This window comes from Hylobates moloch, unplaced genomic scaffold (genome assembly GCF_009828535.3).
Source record: "Hylobates moloch isolate HMO894 unplaced genomic scaffold, HMol_V3 SCAFFOLD_12, whole genome shotgun sequence".
Lineage (NCBI taxonomy): Eukaryota > Metazoa > Chordata > Mammalia > Primates > Hylobatidae > Hylobates > Hylobates moloch.
In genome coordinates this window covers 35,357,876-35,377,821 of record NW_026652287.1, presented here as the reverse complement: position 1 = coordinate 35,377,821, position 19,946 = coordinate 35,357,876, and the positions used below count along the sequence as shown (strand labels likewise).

General features: G+C 48.8%; 1 protein-coding gene across 7 annotated transcripts in view; it reads right to left on the bottom strand.

The window, feature by feature from the left end:
- The window catches only part of VRK3 (VRK serine/threonine kinase 3), a 48,981-nt gene that overhangs the window by 28,848 nt on the left and 187 nt on the right, over positions 1-19,946 (bottom strand). The window contains exons 1-5 of one of the 7 annotated variants that reach the window (XM_032169024.2): positions 19,906-19,926; positions 14,746-14,808; positions 10,526-10,665; positions 3,937-4,086; positions 2,230-2,529 (exon numbers count right to left, since the gene is read on the bottom strand). In XM_032169024.2, coding sequence (XP_032024915.1) covers positions 2,230-2,529; positions 3,937-4,086; positions 10,526-10,664 — 589 coding nt within the window. In that variant the 5' untranslated portion in view covers position 10,665; positions 14,746-14,808; positions 19,906-19,926. Of the gene's footprint in view, positions 1-2,229; positions 2,530-3,936; positions 4,087-10,525; positions 10,666-14,745; positions 14,809-19,450; positions 19,648-19,905; positions 19,927-19,946 lie in introns of those variants that run through there. The other 6 variants (XM_058426015.1, XM_058426016.1, XM_058426017.1 and 3 more) reach the window with 6 other exon arrangements.

Here is a 19,946-nt window from a genome sequence, read left to right as displayed (position 1 = left end):
TGCCCACATGCTTGTCTGGCCAGCGGGCACTTCCAATTCAAAGATTTCCTATTGAAACCTAGGTTTCAAGCTCTTCCTGGAAAACTTGGAAGATTCTGGAGCCCAGAGCCTAATAATTCACACCTCTGGGATCCATGTTCCTTATGTATAAAATGGGGATGGGGATAGTACTGACACCCTAAGGCTGTGGTGAGAATTTAGCAATCCTCTGTCCATCAAATAACTTGTAAGCAAATATTCATGGCAGCATTACTCATAACAGCCCAAAGCGGAAAACAACCCAAACGCCCATCAGCTGCTAAGTGGCTAAGCCACACGGGGTGTTCCCATACCGCGGAATATCATGCAGCCGTAAAAGGAGTGCGGCAGTGATGCGCCACGGCACGGATGCACCTTGAGCACACGCTGCTGAGTGAGAGATGCCAGACACAAGAGGCCACACAGTGCAGGACTCCGCTTCTGTGAACACCCAGAAGGGGCAAATCCATGGAGGGAGAAAGGCGGTTAGTGGCTGCCAGTGGATTGGGGGAAGAATGGGAGTGATGGCTCAAAACTACTGGGTTTCTTTTTGGGGTAACAGAAACGTCCTGGAATTAGATAGTGATGATGGTTGCACAACACTGTGAATATCCTGAAGGCCACTCGGTTGCACCCTTTAAAAGAATGAATTTTCGTGGTGGCTCACGCCTGTAATCCCAGCACTTTGGGAGGCTGAGGTAGGTGGATCACTTGAGGTCAGCAGTTCAAGACCAGCCTGGCCAACATGGTAACACCCTGTCTCTACTAAAAATACAAAAAATAAATAAAAAAATTAAAAAAATTTAGCTGGGTGTGGTGGCACGTGCTTGTAATCTCAGCTACTTGAGAGGCTAAGGCAGGAGAATCACTTGAACCTAGGAGGTGGAGGTTGTAATAAGCCAAGGTCATGCCACTGCACTCCAGCCTGGGTGACAGAGCAAGACTCCCTCTCAAAAAAATAAAAAATAAATAATAATAATAATAAAAGAATAACTTTTTTTTGAGATGGAGTCTCACTGAATAACTTTTTTTTTTTTTTTGAGATGGAGTCTCGCTCTGTCACCCAGGATGGAGTGCAGTGGCGCAACCTCGGCTCACTGCAAGCTCCGCCTCCCTCGTTCACGCCATTCTCCTGCCTCAGCCTCCTGAGTACCTGGGACTACAGGTGCCCGCCACCACGCCCAGCTAATTTTTTGTATTTTTAGTAGAGACGGGGTTTCACCGCGTTAGCCAGGATGGTCTTGTCCTCCTGACCTCGTGATCCGCCTGTCTCGGCCTCCCAAAGTGCTGGGATTATAGGCGTGAGCCACCGCGCCTGGCCAATAAAAGAATAACTTTTATGTGAGTTTTATCTCAATTAAAAAGCTCCAAAAAGAAAGGAAAAGAAAAACCCATGTAAAGTGCTTAGAACAGGCCTGGCCTTGCAGAAGCACTCAATATTTATTACAGTTAATACTAATAATACTACTGCCATAATTATTTTCCTCATTGTAACAGAGTCTGAGCTTTTCAGCCTTGTGCCTCCCTCCTCCCCTTCCATCCCACACCTGGGTGAGTGGATGAGCAAGCCTGGGTGCTCCCTCCTTTGGAGTCTGCATCCACGAGACTCAAACCATGCGTGGTGTTGGCCCGTGTGCAGAAACCGAGCCCAGCCCCACCCCCAACCATGATGAAACACCTGGTCTCCTTTCCTCACTCTCAAGGCATCTCAGATCTGTGTGGGAGGCCTGCTTGCTCTCTGCAGAGCCCCCCATTATGTAAGCAATAAACCTCTCACATCCTCTTGGTGTGTGTGTGACATCATCAGTCTCCACGTTTGAACTAAATTTTAGGTAGGGATCCATCCTCTCTCCGCACAGTGGCCAGAACAATCAGCCTTAACGTGCAGCCCCTGGGCCTGCACTCCCACATGACAATAGCAGGTGGGGTGAGGAGGGGCACACTTCACACAGGGCACATGCCTTCCAACTGGCCGCAGTCCCCACCACTCCCAACTGCCTTACTCCAGCCTGCTGCACTCATTCCTCATTCCCACTATTGCCCGGCCCTGCAGGTGGGTAGGCGTAGAGTCCTAGGTCTAAGAGAAAGTTGCCTAGCGACAGGTCTGCAGCTAGGGATGTGGTTTCCATTCCCATTATCAGAAAGGGGTCCCCTCCCACTGTCCTGGTGCTGAGACGACCCAGACCCTGGCCGCCCATGGACAGAGTGTACCTTCATAGAGAATGCCCTGGTTGTCCCTGGTCTGGAGAGACTTCAGCTTCCACTGTTGCCCACTCTTGTCTGTCAGCACTGTCCCTGTGGGCAAAGCTTCAAGTGAGGTGGTCACTCGGCTCCGCTTCAGTGTCTGAGGGCTCTGCCTGGTCTTCTGAGGGCTCTGCCTGGTCTTCTGAGGACTGCAGCTGGTCTTCTGAGGGCTGCAGCTGGTCTTCTGAGGGCTGCCCCTGGTCACCTGAGGGCTCTTCCTGGTCTTCTGAGGGCTGCTTTTGGGGGTTGGGGGTCTGCTCCCGGAGCCTGCAGGAGGATGGTAAGAATAAAGCAAAAGCACCATCCAGGAGAGAAAAGTTAGATGGGGAGTGAAACAGCATGCAAAATACTGTTCCTTTATGAATTCGTTCATTCAACAAACATTTCCTGGGAACTTCTGTGAATCAGGCCTTTGTGTGATGACGCTGGGGCACCAGATAGAAGTCGGACCTGCATACTTCCCTCAGGAGTACCCAGTTTGGTGGGCAAGTCTGCTCTAGACACAGCTAGTCAGATGCAGGTCTCAGACAGGGCAGTACAGACAGATATTAGGGCCCAAAAGAGAAAGAGGTCCTGCCTGGAGAAGTCAGGGTAGGCTTCCTGGAGGAAGGGATGTTAGAGTTGGGTCTTGTCGGATGAGTAGAAGTTTGCCAGGGAAAAAAGGACATTCTAGACATTTTCCCAAAAACATCCTGAAAAAGGACTCAGTCTTGAGATAGAAAAGGGCAAAAAAATTTGTTAGACTGAAGCCCTGCCCTAGAAGGGCTCCTAGCCTGGCAAGAGAATGTGGCGAGTGTGGTGGGAGACAGACTTGGACACAGGAAAAGACATCGCTTACTCTGTTCCTCCCACCCACCATCCCCTCAAGGCAAGTAATGGCAAGAGGCCTCTGGGCCCAGAGGATAACAAGGAGCAAAGGGGATGCCTCACACTGCCACTGTGGCTGTGGCTTCAGATCCAGGGGCTCAGTGAACAGGAGAAGGAACACAGTCCTCAGGCCTCCCGTGTCCTGGGCACTGTCTGGGCACAGGGTATATACACAAGTTGTGCTGGGTCCCTACCCACAAAGGGCCCCCAGCCCAGAAAGGGAGGCCGAAAGGCACGTGGAGCCTAGAGTGACATGCGCTCCAGTGAAGGCTGCAGCAGGCACGGGGGGCGCCAAAGAGGCTGGAAAGAGGCTCTGGAGGACAATGAGGAGGTCTGGATGCGAGACTGTGGCACTCAACAGAAGCTTCCTAGAGACCAGACCGGCTGAGCGGCAGTACACAAGGCCAAGAAGGAAGGTGAGAGTGCCCTGGGCTGAGGGAACAGGCTTAGCAAAGACCAAGGTTAATCCCCAAAAGTGTTTTCTGGGCAAAGACTGTGTTGAGGGCTAAAGCAGGAACCAGGCCACACAGATGCCAGACTGAAGAGCTTGGTCTGAGGGCGCCGGGAACAGTAAGGGTTTGTGTGCAGGGAGGGGCCGGGGCAGCTCTGGGTGCTGAAAAACCCATCTGGGGCCATATAGAGGCAGACTGGAGGGGGAGATGGGAGGCTGGGGAAGGTGCTGGAGTCAGAGTCCAGGCAGGGATGGAAGATGTTTGAGCCGGGGCTGTGGCAGTTTTGTCCCAAAGATCATCAGATGACCCAAGTTTGCTCCACTCAGAGTCAGGCCAGATGGACCTTAACTCTTACCTTTGGATCTCTCAGAGGAACTCAGAGTATCTTCAGACTCAGAACTGTCACCATCTGAGAAGAGGGATAATCGGGGAGAGGCGACGGTGCTGGACCATTTCACTTTCTTAGGAGAAGTTTCAAAACTGGAGCTCAGCCCTCTCTTTGAGCCTAAAGAAAGGCAGACAAAACGCAGACTGGAGTTACAAAGGCCCCTTTGCAGGCACCATTGGACTGGGAGCCCTGAGGTTATACTCAGCTATGCTGTTCTCTTTGGTCCTCAACACCAATTCTTGCTTCTTCTATTATGTAAATATCTAAGCAAACTGTTCCTTTTAGTTGTTCTCTCCTTCTTAGGTCTTTGCCTCTCTTGTATCTTCCAGCACCTTGCCACTCTGTGTCCTTTCCACATAATTTCTTTATATGTATGTATATTTGAGATGGAGTCTCACTCTGTTGCCCAGGCTGGAGTGCAGTGGTGCGATCTTGGCTCACTGCAACCTCTGCCTCCTGGGTTCAAGCAATTATCCTGCCTCAGCCTCCCAAGTAGCTGGGATTACAGGCATGCACCAACATGCCTGTAATGTTGCTAATTTTTATACTTTTAGCAGAGACGGGGTTTCACCATGTTGGCCAGAATGGTCTTGAACTCCTGACCCCAAGTGATCCGCCAGCCTCAGCCTTCCAAAGTGCTGGGATTACAGGCATGAGCCACCATGCCCGGCCTCTTCCATGTAACTTCTTAAAATCTATCTTCCAGTTAACTAATTCTCCCAGCTATGTCTAGTCTGCTGTTTAAACCACCCACTGAGTTTCTGATGACAATGATTATAATATATATATACACACACACACACACACACATACACACATACAACGATTGTGTGTATATATATATACACATATATACATATATAGACACACACATATACATATATACACATACAATCATTAGAGTTTTTATGTGGTTCCTTCTCTTATCTGCCTGTGCAATTTTAACCTATTCCTTCGTTATACTTTCAATTTGTTATTTCATTTATTTAAACGTATTAAGCATGCTTTGTAAACATTCTCATCTATTAATTCTAAGGTCTGTGGTCTTGGCAGGTCTGATTCTGTAGTTTGTTGTTTTTGCTGACTCTCAGGCTAGCTTATTTCCTGGTGTCTTTGTAAATCAACAGAGACTGGTACTCACGATCCTTGGACGTTGACCTGTGGTAATTCCCTGAGGTTTGTCTTTAAAGGATGTTTTCCAAGAGAAGATTTGTTTATATCAGGCAGGGAGTGGTACCCACATCTCACCACTTTAAGTTAAATGTTCAGCTTGCATTTTGGGGGACCACACAGATCAGTGTGAATTCTGGCCCCAAACTGGTGAGAATGTGAATTCTTGGTTAGGAACTCTCAAAGAAGGCTGGGCGTGGTGGCTCATGCCTGTAATCCCAGCACTTTGGGAGGCCAGGGCGGGTGGATCGCCTGAGGTCAGGAGTTTGAGGCCAGCCTGTCCAACATGGTGAAACCCCGTCTCTACTAAAAATATAAAAATTAGGTGGGTGTGGTGGCAGGTGCCTGTAAACCCAGCTACTTGAGAAGCTGAGGCAGGAGAATTGCTTGAACACGGGAGGTGGAGGTTGCAGTGAGCCAAGATTACACCACTGCACTCTAGCCTGGATGACAGAGCGAGACTATGTCTCAAAAAAAACAAAAACAAACAAACAAAAAAACAAAAACAAAAGGGGAATTCTCAAAGAAGACATACCTCCTTTATTTATCCACCACCAAGGCTGACAAATGTCTCCACCAATTTTCTCTGTGGAACAATTACTTTTGCTGTAGTTCACCCACTGAGGAGCCCCAGGTTTAAGAGGAGGTTTCCAACTGCAACTCCTGTACTGCTAAGGCCCTAAGCTTTGTCTCCTGCACCCCAATAAAACACAGGCTCAAGGCCATCAGCAAACAGCCCCAGGACAAATAACACCTATGTAACACTTGCTTAGCCCTGTGGTCTCTGTTTTCCTGCTGTTTCTCATTTCCATGGACTCCCTTTACTTTCCTACTACTTAGCTCTATATTTTAAAAGGACATTTTAATGTTTTATTCCACATTATTTGGGCACACTGAACTATAAAGAGTTTTTATTATCATCTGGTCTGCCATATTGCTAAAAACAAATGTCCTTTCTTTTTAGTTGACACTGACTAACTCAGCCAGCATGGTTGGTCCCTGGGCTACTGGAATGGCCTCCTAACTGGTTTCCATGCCTCGAATCCATTTTCCACACCGAGAAGCCACAGAAATCTTTCCAAAATGCAAAGCCTATTGTGTTGCCTACTTGGTAGAAGCTCTTCCGCAGCTCTCCACGTCACCAACAGTTAAAACCAAACTCCTTCCTGTGGCCCTGCCTGTCTTCCCCCAGGCGGAAATGTTCCTTACTCCTCCAGTGTGCCTGGCTCCCCTCACCTCACATCTGCTCCCCATACCATGTCCCAGCGCCTGGAACATATGTGCCAACTCCTACCTTGCTCATTCCTTTTTTTTTTTTTTTTGAGACGGAGTTTTGCTCTTGTTGCCCAGGCTGGAGTGCAATGGCGCAATCTCGGCTCACTGCAACCTCTCCCTCCCGGGTTCAAGCAATTCTCCTGCCTCAGCCTCCCGAGTAGCTGGGATTACAGGCATGCACCACCACGCCTGGCTAATTTTGTATTTTTAGTAGAGACAGGGTTTCTCCATGTTGGTTAGGCTGGTCTCAAACTCCCGACCTCAGGTGATCAGGCTGCCTCAGCCTCACAAAGTGCTGGGAATACAGGCGTGAGCCACTGTGCCCAGCCCATTCTTCTTCATCCCTAGCTCAGCTCAAACTTTACCCACTTAGGGAGGTTTTCCCTGATTCCCTGAAAAACATGTTCCCTTATATGTGTTCCAGGGTCCATTCAGTTCCCCTCTGTTATCGTGCAACCTGCTGATAATCATTTATTCAATGTCTGTTGCCTTACTGAGCTGTAAAAACTCTGAGAGACCAGAAACCAAGGCTGTCTCATTTCTTACTATAATCCTCGGGACAAATACAGCACCTCAGCACATGGTAGGTTACCCATACATATTTGCCATCTGATGACTGAGGGAGTGAATAATGAACTGGGCTCTAGGTTAGCATTAGGAAAGACAGGGGTTGGGTTAAGAACTGACTCTGGCCTGGCGCGGTGGCTCATGCCTATAATCCCAACACTTTGGGAGGCCAGGAGTTTAAGACCAGCCTGGCCAACATGGGGAAAGCCAGTCTCTAATAAAAATACAAAAATTAGCCAGGTGTGGTGGTGTGCGGCTGTAATACCAGCTACTAGGGAGGCTGAGGCAGGAGAATTGTTTGAACCTGGGAGGCAGAGGTTGCAGTGAGCCGAGATGGCGCCACTGCACTCCAGCCTGGGCGACAGAGCGAGACTCCGTCTCAAAAAAACAAAGACTGGGAGTGGTGGCTCACGCCTATAATCCCAGCACTGTGGGAGGCCGAGGCGGGCGGATCACGAGGTCAGAAGATAGAGACCATCCTGGCTAACGTGGTGAAACCCCATCTCTACTAAAAATACAAAAAAAATAGCCGGGCGTGGTGGTGGGCGCCTGTAGTCCCACCTACTCGGGAGGCTGAGGCAGGAGAATGGAGAGAACCCGGGAGGTGGAGCTCGCAGTGAGCCGAGATGGCGCCACTGCACTCCAACCTGGGCGACAGAGCGAGACTCCGTCTCAAAAACAAAACAAAACAAACAAAACACTCTGACTCTCAAGTTGGGCCAAGGCAAGCGCTGTTCACATTTGCCTGGAACTGTGGAGATGAAGAAGTCAACTTGAGACCTCAAGGCAGTAGGCATGGGAACAAAAGCCATATGCTAAGGATGGCTCAGTGCAGACAGAGGAGCCTGGGTGCCTTAGGGCATCATGGGGACACCATCCCAATACTCACTGTCCCCTTTTTTTTAGTAAGAAAAATATTGCTGTACATACTTACCAGTGAAAGAAAAGAAAAATAAACCTAATCATTTGTTTAAACCCTTGTCATAGCGTTTTCTGTTATCTGCAGCTAAACACATTCCCAAATGATAAAACGAATGTCACTCAACTCCCCGCCATGTAAGCTGACTGCCTTCTGCACAACTGTCCGATGGATAAACCCTCTCTGATTTACCAATATAGTATCTGGGCTTGGGCTTTCCAGTGAGCAAGACCTACTACTGATATTTAATTAATTCATTCAACCAGTCAGTAAGATTTCTCAGCACCCAATACCATGCCAGGCACAGACCCAGGTGCTGTGCAAACAGCAGATTACAAAACCACAATCAACACAGGTTACAGAAACACAGAAAGTTTCTGTCCTTATGGAGCTTACAGAAGAAGCAATATAAGCAAAATAATGTATTTAATAGGGTTGAGACAAGTACCAAAAAGAAATACACAGCAAGGAAGGGGGACAGGATCATTGCATAGAGGGAAGATGCAACTTTAATTAGTAGTGGCAAGGAAAGTGTCTCTGAGAAAGTAACAATTGAATAAATACCTGAAGGCATGGCTGGGCACAGTGGCTCATGACTGTAATCCCAACACTTTGGGGGGCTGAGGCAGGTAGATTACTTGAGGCCAGGAGTTCAAGACCAGCCTGGCCAACGTGGTGAAACCCCATCTCTACTGAAAATATAAAAATCAGCCGGGCGTGGTGGTACATACCTGTAATCCCAACTACTCGGGAGACTGAGGCACAAGAATCACTTGAACTCAGGAGGCGGAGGTTGCAGTGAGCTGAGATTGTGGCCACTGCACTCCAGCCTGGGTGACAGAGTAAGACTCCATTTAAAAAAAAACAAGGCTGGCCGTGGTGGCTCATGTCTGTAATCTCAGCACTTTGGGAGGCCAAGGCGGGTGGATCATTTGAGGTCAGGAATTTGAGACCAGCCGGCCAACATGGTGAAACCCTGTCTCTACTAAAAATACAAAAATTAACTGGGCGTGGTGGCAGGCACCTATAATCCCAGCTACTTGGGAGGCTGAGGCAGGATAATTGCTTGAACCTGGGAGACGGAGGTTGCAGTGAGCCGAGATGTTGCCAAGATCACGCCACTGCACCCCAGCCTGGGTGACAGAGCAAGACTCAGTCTCAAAAACAAAAACAACAAAAAACAAAACCTGAAGGCAGTGAAAGAGTGGGGCATGCAGGCCCATAAGGGAAGAGGCGTCCAGGAGAGAGCGGCAAGCGCACAGGCTGAGGCCCAGTCGTGCTGAGGTGTGGAGGGGCAGCCAAGAGGCCAGTGTGGCTGGAAGAGCAGAGGCAACAGCAGGAGGGTCGGGAGGTGGGGTCTGAGGGGAAATGGGGACCTGGTCCCGTCGCCTCACGTGGGAAAGTATGAGCAGAGGAATGATGGGCTCTGACTGTATTCACAGGATCTCTCTGGCGGCTGCGTGAAGACGACTACAGGGACAAGAGAGGGGAGCAGAGGGCAAGAAGGCTTCTGCATAAGAGAGGTGAGGACCAGGGATGTGGGAGGTGCGGAGAAGGAAGTGGGCTGATACTGCACTGATTGTAAAGAGGGAGCCAACAAGATTTGCTGAAGGGGTGGGTGTGTCACAGGTTGCGAGACAAAGAGAACTCAAGGATGATCCCCAGGGTCCAGCCTGGGAAACTGGATGAATGGACTGCTATTCACGGCAATGGGGAAGTCTGTGGCAGCGCAGGCGGCAGGAACACCAGGAGATCAGGTGAAGGCATGTTCAGACTGAGATGTGACCAGGACATCCAACACAGGCTGAGCATCCCAAATCCAGAAATCTGAAATGCAAAATGCTCCAAAATCTGAAACTTTGAGGGCCAACAGGATGCTCAAGGGAAATTTCACTGGACTACTGTGAAGTTCAGATTTTTTTTTTTTTGACATCAAGTCTTACTCTGTTGCCCAGGCTGCAGTGCCGTGGCGCAATCTCAGCTCACTGCGACATCCGCCTCCTGGGTTCAAGCAATTCTCCTGCCTCAGACTCCCAAGTAGGTGGGATTACAGGCATGCGCCACTATGCCCAGCTAATTTTTGTATTTTTAGTAGAGATGGGATTTCAGGATGTTGGCCAGGCTGGTCTTGAACTCCTGACCTCAAGTGCTCTGCCTGCCTCAGCCTCCCAAAGTGCTAGGATTACAGGCATGAGCCACTGTGCCCAGCCAGATTTCAGATTTTTCAATCAGGATGCTCAACCAGTAAGTATAATGCAAATATTCCAAAATCTGAAAAAATCCAAAATCAGAACACTTCTGGTCCTCATCATTTCGGATAAGGGATACTCAACCTGCAGGTGCCAAGCTGGCAGGCTGCACATATATCTCCTCCAAGCAGGGGAGTTCAGGCTGGCTGGAGATAGAAATGAAGGAGTTGTTAACATGGAGACAGTGTTCAAAGCCATGAGGCCAGTAAGAGGCCAAGGGACTGAGGGTAGACAGAGGGGTCCAGTCCTGAGACCTGGGCTTCTCCAGTGTCAGGACAGGGTCAGACAGGCTGCAAAGGCATCCTCCCTCCGCAGACACACATGTGCATGCACCTCATCCCCACTGCAGAAATAGGCTCAGTGCTCTGGTTCTTACCTTGGAAGGATGACACATGTGGATTGACTAAGGTCTGGGACCCTACATGCTCCTCTATAGGCAAAGAATTTCCACAGTAGGGGCAGAATTTGAATGCCGCTTGGATACTTTTGCCACAGTCTGGACAGAAGGAGATCATGCTACAAAACAGAATGAACAAACACGAAGTGAAACGGGCCAGCTGAAGGTCAGTGGAAGTATTGTTGGAGAACTGCTCTTAATCACAGGGTGAGTGGCAGGAGGCACAACCAGGGTCTTCAACTATGTTTGTGATGTTCACTTCTTAAAACATGCAATTGGAATGGGAGTGACAGTCAATGTTCTCCAAGTATCGATATGCTCCCCTATACTTCCCAGGTTCCCTTGCAACAAGGTAGAGGCCACATGACTAATTCTGGCCAATGGGGTGTGAGTAGAGTCATCTCATGGCCGAGGCAGTTAGGAGTCAGAATACCTCCTCTGCCTTCCCCTCCACCTGCAGGGATGGCCCTGGAGGCCATGGCTCCCAACTGACATAGCAACAAGATGAAGGAGGGCTGCCTGGTCCACACTGGAACCTCATGATCAACAAATACACTTCTGCTGTATTGAGCCACCAAGGTTTCAGGGTTTATTTGTCACGGCAGCACAGCCTATTCTATCCTGACTGATTTAGTAGAATGATGAGTGTTCACTAAATCACCCTCTATGCTTTGCATCTCTCTGAGCTAATTCCTGATACTTTTTAAAAGTCCAAATTACATACTGAGCCTATAACAAATGAGGATATAGAAGAGTTTTAAGCCAGTTAAGTGAAGAAGGGAAATTAACAAAGATGAAGTACAACAGGCAGTTTGTATTGCCCTTCATTATGGCAGTGCTATTTGTAATGAGCATCTAACAAAGAGCAGCAATAGGCCGGGCGCAGTGGCTCAAGCCTGTAATCCCAGCACTTTGGGAGGCCATCACAGGCAGATCACCTGAGGTCGGGAGTTTGAGACCAGTCTGTCCAACATGGTGAAACTCTGTCTGTACTAAAAATACAAAAAAAATTAGCCAGGTGTGGTGGCGTGCACCTGTAATCCCAGCTACTCAGGAGGCTGAGGCAGGAAAGTCGCTTGAATCTGGGAGGTGGAGGTTGCAGTGAACCAAGATCATGCCATTGCACTCCAGCCTGGACAACAAGAGTGAAAACTCCGTCTCAACCAAACAAAACAAACAGCGGCAACAAAAAAGGGCCATTTATTTGTTCTTATAGTCTCAGGCTTAGTGTACATTAGCAATTAAAAGTGAAACTATTGGCCGGGTACGGTGGCTCATGCTTGTAATCCCAGCACTTTGGAAGGTCGAGGTGGACGGATCACCTGAGGTCAGGAGTCCAAGACCAGCCTGACCAACAAGGAGAAACCCTGTCTCTACTAAAAATACAAAATTAGCCAGGCGTGGTGGTACACGCCTGTAATCCTAGCTACTCGGGAGGCTGAGGCAGGAGAATCGCTTGAACCCGGGAGGCGGAGGTTGCGGTGAGCCGAGATCTCGCCATCGCACTCCAGCCTGTGTAACAAGAGTGAAACTCTGCCTCAAAAAAACATAAAAAAGTGAAACTATTGAAATAGAAGTTAATATAAACATGTGCTTGTGATTTAATTTCACCTTGAAAGAGAATATTCAGTTTTAAATTATTTTAGAGATAGGGTCTCACTGTCACCAGGGAGGAATGCAGTGGCATAATCATGGCTTACTGCAGCCTCAAACTCCTGGGCTCAAGCACTCTTCCCAGGTAGCTGGAACTATAGGTGTGTGCCACCACAATTGACTAATTTTTTAAGTTTTTTTTGTAGAGACGGGGTCTCACTATGTTGCCCAGACTGGTCTGGAACTCCTGGCCTCCAGCAATCCTCCGGCCTCAGCCTCCCAAAGTGCTGGGATTACAGGCATGAGCTACCATCCTGGCTGCAAGAGACCATTCTGATCAAACTCTTTTCTTTTATTCACTGCAAAGGCTGGCTTCTGTTGCAAATGCAAACAGTGGAGTCCTTAAAATCACAGGTTTGGCCCCAAGCTGCCAGATTTCAACCCCAGATCTGCTGCATGCTGGACAAGCTACTTAACCTCTGTGTCACAGTCCACCCCACTGTAAAATGGGGCTTCTCCCAGCTCCTATCTTATAGAATGGTCGATGAGGTCTAAATGAATACATTTATATGAGGTGCTGAGAACAGGGCCTGGCCCATAGAAAGCCTTTTATGTTAGTGCTTGCTGTGACCATATCATGCCTTGTACCCAAGTTACTATATTCCAGTCATTAATATTTCTGTTCTTCCCTTTCTTCGATAGGAAGTTCTGAGCTCCTCAGGACTGTCTATTTCCTCTAGGTACTGACTTTTGAAATTCTAGAGCTTGTCCTTAAAAACCACAGGCCATCCCATTAGCTGGTGAAAGAAATGTCAGCCACATGAGGAGAGAAGGGGTCCTGGATTCCTCTTCCTTAGGCTGCAGAAGAGCAGAAACACTTTATGGCATAAATCTGCTCTTCTGTTTTTTCAAACAAAGGAGTCGTGTAAGACATCTGGACTGCAAAGGCTGTCGGTCAAGTATCTTTTACTCTCTAGAAAGCCAGTCATTTTGACTGGTTGTCTAACTTAGTGATTTGTTGTCCTGCTAATAATATGTAAAAGAACATATCTCTCTTCTCAAAGGCATAAATACTGGTGAGCATTTTTGTTAAGCTAGAGGTCTCACTGCCTCTTCCCTCTCCGCCAGGCAAACCTGGGTGTTGACACTGGCGTCACAAGACCAAACTGCCTAGATTTACCCAATAAATATATATACCTACTATGTACCCAGGTAAATTAAAAATTAAAAAAAATTTTTTTTTTTTGAGATGGAGTCCCGCTCTGTCACCCAGGCCGGAGTGCAGTCGCGCAAGCTTGGCTCACTGCAACCTCCGCCTCTTGGGTTCAAGCGATTCTCCTGCCTCAGTCTCCTGAATAGCTGGAATTACAGGCGTGAGCCACCATGCCTGGCTAATTAAAAAATATATATATTTTTAAACTGTATAGAGGCTGATGCTTGGAGAGTTGTATTAGTGAGAAATAATGTGTGATTGTGTTAAACCACTAAGATCTAGAAGTTGCTTGTTACTGAAGCCTAGCCTAGCCAGACTCTATACTTCTTTTTTATTTTTTAGCAACAGGGTCCCACCCTGTCACTCAGGCTGGAGTGCAATGGCATGATCATGGCTCACTGCAGCCTCGAGCTCTTGGGCTCAAGCCATCCTCTCACCTCAGTCTCCCAAGTATCTGGGACTACAGGCATGTGCCACCATGCCTGGCTTTTTTTTTTTTTTTTTTTTTACTTTTTGTAGAGACGGGGTCTTGCTATGTTGCCCTGGTCTCGAACTCCTGAGCTCAAGCAATCTTCTTGCCTTGGCCTCCCAAAGTGCTGGGATTACAGGTGTGGCTACCATGCCCAGTCTAGATTTCTCATGTGAACAAAGGGGTTATTTAGAAATCTGTGATGGTTTTATTTATTTATTTTGAGACAGAGTTTCATTCTGTCACCCAGGCTGAAGTGCAGTGGCAAGATCTTGGCTCACTGCAACCTCTGTCTCCTAGGTTCAAGCGATTTTCCTGCTAGTGTCCCATGTAGCTGGGTATGCACTACAGGTATGCGCTACTACACCCAGCTAATTTTTTTTTTTTTTTTTTTTTTGAGATGGAGTTTTGCTCTTATTGCCCAGGCTGGAGTGCAGTGGTGCGATCTCAGCTCACTGCAACCTCTGCCTCCCAGGTTCAAGCGATTCTCCTACCTCAGCATCCTGAGTAGCTGGGACCACAGGTAGGCGCCACCACACCTAGCTAATTTTTATATTTTTAGTAGAGATAGGGTTTCACCATGTTGGCCAGGCTGGTCTCGAACTCCTGACCTTAAGTGATCCATCTGCCTCAGCCTCCCAAAATGCTGGAATTATAGGCATGAGCCTCCACACCTGGCAGAAATCTGTGATGGTTTTACATGGCTTCACGTTAAGTAGAATTTCCCTAGATGCTGGCTGCCCTCCAATAAAGATGCCTCCAGGATGCAGCAAGTGCCTAACCAGGTGAGCCCTGCCATACCCACGACAACGTTCCTTCTGGGAGTAAAGCCGGCCGGCAGCAACCCAGAGGAGACAAGCAGGAGCCAGCTGCTGGTGGGAAAAAGGAAAAAGGCCTTGAGAGGCTGTGCCCAAGGGATAATACCTTTACGAGGTCACGGTCTGGCCCTTGGATTTACTGGGCTGGAAACTCCATCTTGACAGCAACCTGTAAGTGAACAAAAGTGGAGAGGCTGACTCATGCTTTCACATAGAAATGAAAGATAATGGCTAATGTTTATTGAGCACTGGCCATGTCACCAGCATGTGCCAAATCCATTCATTCATTCATTCACTCTATAATTATTCACCGAGTTTCCTGTTTATGCCAGCCACAGGGGAAACAGCAGCAAAGGAAACAACACAGCCCCTGCCTTCAGGATGCTCACGTTCTGGTGGGGGAAGAGAAACTAACAAACAAATGAGCAAGGAACTGCTGAACAGGTCAGATGGAGAAAGTTCTATGGAGGACAATAAAGTACTACAGAAGAAAACAGGATGCCGCAGAGGTTGGTGGGTCACTATTCACACAGGGTGGCCAAGGAAGGCCTTGCCCAGAGGGAGGAATCTGAGCAGAGACCCAGAGGAAACCAGGGAGCGAGCTGTCAATATCTGGGAAGGAGTCCTCCAGGCAGACAGCTTTCTATGCATTATCCTGTTTAGTTTATACAACAGCCCAGGACGCAGGTTCCAGAATTATCACCACTTCATAGGAGAGTGTGGCATTTGTATTTTCCAAAGCAGGTCACATGAATATTTCTGGTCCTGGGTGCTCTTTGGAACCTCGTAACCCCTCCTCCCAGGAGTCAGGGTCTCTGTTCTTCCCGCTTTGGATCTGGGCAGAGCTGTGACTGCTCCTACCAAGAGGACCGGCAGCAGTAAGGCCATGAGACTTCCCAGGCTGGGTCATAAAAAACAACTTGCACCTGGCTGGCTCACTCAGGATGCTCACTCATGGAAGCCAGTTTCCACGGCATGAGGCAGCCTAAAGTAGCCCAGGCAGAGAAAACAGATGGAGGGGCTCAGGTGGAGAGGAACTGAGGCCCCTGGCCAACAGCCAGCATCAGCTGCTGGGTGAGTGGGCAAGTCCTCAGACCACTTAAACCCCAGCCTTCAAGTCTTCCTGCTAAGGCACAGGCACTGGGGAGCAGAAACAGGCCACCCTACTGTGCTCACTCTGAATTCCTGGCCCATAGGATCCATGGGCACAAGAAATGGCTGTTCTTCACCAGTGAATTATGGGACAATTTGTTCTCTAGACATAGTAACCTGAACAGGGAGTCCCTGCTGCACAGAGAGGTCAAGTCAGTCACTCAAGACGGTTCTCATTTCATGGCAGTTCAGTATGTGCAGACCACTGTGCTAAGTTCTCGGCAGGTATTATCTACAGAACCTTCCCAATCACCCTTTTCAAGGTAAGAATGATTTCCCCTTTGGGGAGATGAGAAGCAGAGGCTCAGAGAGAAAATGACTTGCCCAGGGCCACACAGCTCTTAAGCGGCAAGCCAGACACATGATTTTGTTTAATCTTTCCCTCCACCCTGTAAGGTAGGGATGATCATCCCATCTTTGAAACCTACAAAATGATGCTCAAAGGGTGACAATTCTCCTTCCCCCAGACCTGACTCCACTCACCTAGAAAACAGTGGGGACGCAGCTGAAATCCAGAACCCAAAAGCCCATGTTCTTCACCTGGTGCCGATTTATACAACGAAAATGCAAAACCGGACTGGGTTCTCAGGGCAGCAGGTCAGAACATTCTTGTAGATTTAAATCTGGAAGCTGATGTTGGGTGTGGAACCAGGGCAAGACAGTCTTTTAACCATGTGCCACCCCCGGTTCTGACACCGTCACCAGCCTGGTCTAGGCCACCATCTCTCCCTTGTGCTACTGCAGCAGCCTCCTAACTAGACTTTCGGCTTCTGCGCTTGTCCCTACAATCTATTTTCAACCCAGTAGCTAGAGGGATCTGTTTAAAATCTAAGTCAGACCCTGTCCCTGTCCCTGCCCTGGCCCACATGGTAGGTCGGACACAGTGGCTCATGCCTGTGATCCCAGCACTTTGGGAGGCCGAGGTGGGCGGATCACGTGAGGTCAAGAGTTCCAGACCAGCCTGGACAACATGGTGAAACCCTGTCTCTACTAAAAAAGTACAAAAAAAAAAAAAATCAGCCGGGCGTGGTGGTGGGCGCCTGTAATTCCAGCTACTTGGGAGGCTGAGGCACAAGAGTCACTTGAACCTGGGAGGCAGAGGTTGCAATGAGCCAAGATTGCACTGCTACACTCCAGCCTGGGTGACAGAGCGAGACTCAGTCCTATAAATAAATAAATAAAATGTAAGTCAGACCCTGTCCCTCCTCTACTCAAAACTGTATGGTGGATTTCATTTTAGACAGAATAAATGCCAAAATTCCTACCATGGCCCAGGAGCCCCTGTATGATCTGCCACTTCCCTGTTCCCTCTCTGACGTCTCCCACCATCTCCCTTTGCTCATGCTGAGTCAGCCACGCCGGCTTTGGTGCTTTTCCCCAATCGTGACAAGGATGTTTCTTCCCCAAGCCCTTTCCACCTGCTCGCCCATCTGCCTGGAACGCTGTCCCCCCAAGAGTGCACACAGTTCACTTCCTCATCACATTCTTTAGCTCTCTGTTCAAATGTCACCTTCTCAGAGACCTTCTTGGACACAATTTTACTGTGTTTTTTCTTTTCTTTTTTTTTTGAGATGGAGTTTCGCTCTTTTCACCCAGGCTGGAGTGCAATGGCACGATCTCGGCTCACTGCAACCTCTGCCTCCCGAGTTCAAGTGATTCTCCTGCCTCAGCCTCCCATGTAGCTGGGATTACAGGTGCGTGTCACCACACCTGGCTAATTTTATATTTTTAGTAGAGATGGGGTTTCACCATGTTGGCCAGGCTGGTCTTGAACTCCTGACCTCAGGTGATACCCCTCAGACTCCCAAAGTCCTGGGAGCCACTGTGCCTGGCCCTGGACACCATTTTACTAATAGCATGTTTTATCCTCCTTACCTTGCTTTATTTTTCTTCACAGTGCTTATCACTACCTGACATACTCTGACTTACTAGAATGTAAGCTTCATGATGGCGGGGACTTTTCCCTGCCTTGTTTGCCACAGTATGCCCAGAGCCTCAAACAGGCCTGGCACAGAGCAAACGCTGGGTCTACGTTTGCTGAGTGAATAAATAATTGTCTCCTTTGCAAAAGAAAACGTGCCAAGAAGGCGGGTGGGGGGGGTCCCCAGCTGTGTCAGCACACATTCATCGCTCACTCAAGTCTAGACATCCAGCCAGAGACTCAAAGCTCAGGGCCGGAATTATCTAGCTGGATGGTCCTTAAAAAAGACCTGCCACTTAGAAGCAGATCAGTACAGGGGTTAAGAGGATAAACTTGGGACATAATCTGCCTGGGTTTGGATCTTGCTTTTGCCATGTATTGCATGATGGTGGGCAAAAAAAAAAAAGTAATTTTTTTCCCTTTGGGACAGAGTTTTGCTATGTTATCCAGGTTGGAGTGCAGTGGCACGATCTCAGCTCACTTGCAACCTCCGCTTCCTGGGTTCAAGCGATTCTCCCTGCCTCAGCCTCCCAAGTAGCTGGGATTACAGGCGCATGCCACCATGCCCAGCTAATTTTTTTATTTTTAGTAGAGACGGGGTTTCACCATGTTGGCCAGGCTGGTCTTGAACTCCTGACCCCAGGTGATCTGCCTGCCTCGGTCTCCTAAAGTGCTGGGACTACAGGCTGGAGCCACTGTGCCCAGCCAAATTTTTTGGATTTTAGAACTTATTACATATTACAACACCGGCGAGATCCAGGGGCAACTCTCCATAAGCAAGTATATGATTTGCACAACAAAATCTTAAAAAATTCTAAATAGTCACACATCAGTTCAGAGTGGGTATTGCGAGCAAACAAGTTCAAAGCCAGGTGAGGCTGGCCTACCAAGTAAGTTGCAAAACAGAGAAAAAGACCTTTCAGTTTTTACAACGCTTTGGATTTTAAAGTTATAGATAAGGGATTGTAGACCTGTAAATAGTCTTTAACATTTCTTTTTTAGTGTCTGGCATCCCCAACCACCCTGAGAATGTGAATTAGCTGGGCAGGATTTTTGTTTTAGACACTGCTATAATAACCTGGGCTTGAACAGTGCCTATTAGACTAGCACCGTTCAAGTCCAGGTTATAGTAGTGTAATATCGGTTGCACGGAGCCTTCCATATAGTAAACGCTCAATAAAAGTGGATGTGCTGAAGTCACCTATGCAATGGCCAGGTCAAGACTTGAAACCCCAAGACTCCAACCCTCAGGCCAGTCTTTATCTTAATTTATTTGACTTATTCAACAAATGTTTACGGAACAGCTGCTATGTGTCAACTACTGTATAGAGTTCCCCCTAGAAAGTTCAGGAAACAGCACAGCAAAAAAGCTAAAAGTCAGACCCCGCCCCAGCGCAGGTGGGGCGATTGCCTAGGCGACAGAGCCTCCCTTCCGCCGCACCTCCATAAAAACCACGGGATGACTTAGACGCCAAGTTTCACAGAGGAGGAGCTGTCAAACTTCCCACAAGTTCCGCCCATCTCCGCCTTAGCCATGCCCAACACGGAACCCAAGGTGGCTTGGGAAGCTCAAGAGGAGGATAGTGAACCCCGCGACCCGGAGCCGCTCTCATTCCGAACCCCGACCGCAGGGGCCTCCGCCTCCCAAAAAGGGTCGTGCTGACGTCACGGAAACCCCGGCCGAGCTGCGGCTAGGGGGTCGGGTGACGTCCCCTCGTTCCGCCTCGCTTCCCCTCACCTCTGTACTTGGGGACTGGGGTGGGATTCTCGGCTTCTGCAGCCTGACCCTCGGATCCTCCGCAGTTACCTGTACTCACCTTCTCAGTTGCGCTGCGCGCGCATCCTGAGTCTGAGGCGCCCGCGCAGGCGCCGCTGACTTCCCGACCGCCCCGGGGCTTCGCCTACCTGGGAACTCCGTTTCCCAGATGCCTCCGCGGCAGGCCCGCCCCCTGATTCCAGACGCAATGGGGATTATTCCCTCATCGCTCATCCCCCTCCCCTCCCTTCTAGACTCTTTGGAACGGCTTCTGGTTCTACTGCGCATGTGTCAGTGTGAAACCAATCGGAATGCACCGTGAGGCATCTCTTCACCAATCAGAGGTCACATTACCACTTCTCCGTCCTCAACTCCGCCCCTTATTTCCGCTTGTTTTCTCAGAAAGCCCGTCTCAACGCGTTTCCATGGCAACCTACCGCTTGATCTTCGGAAAAGGGGAAGACTCCTAGTCTTCTAG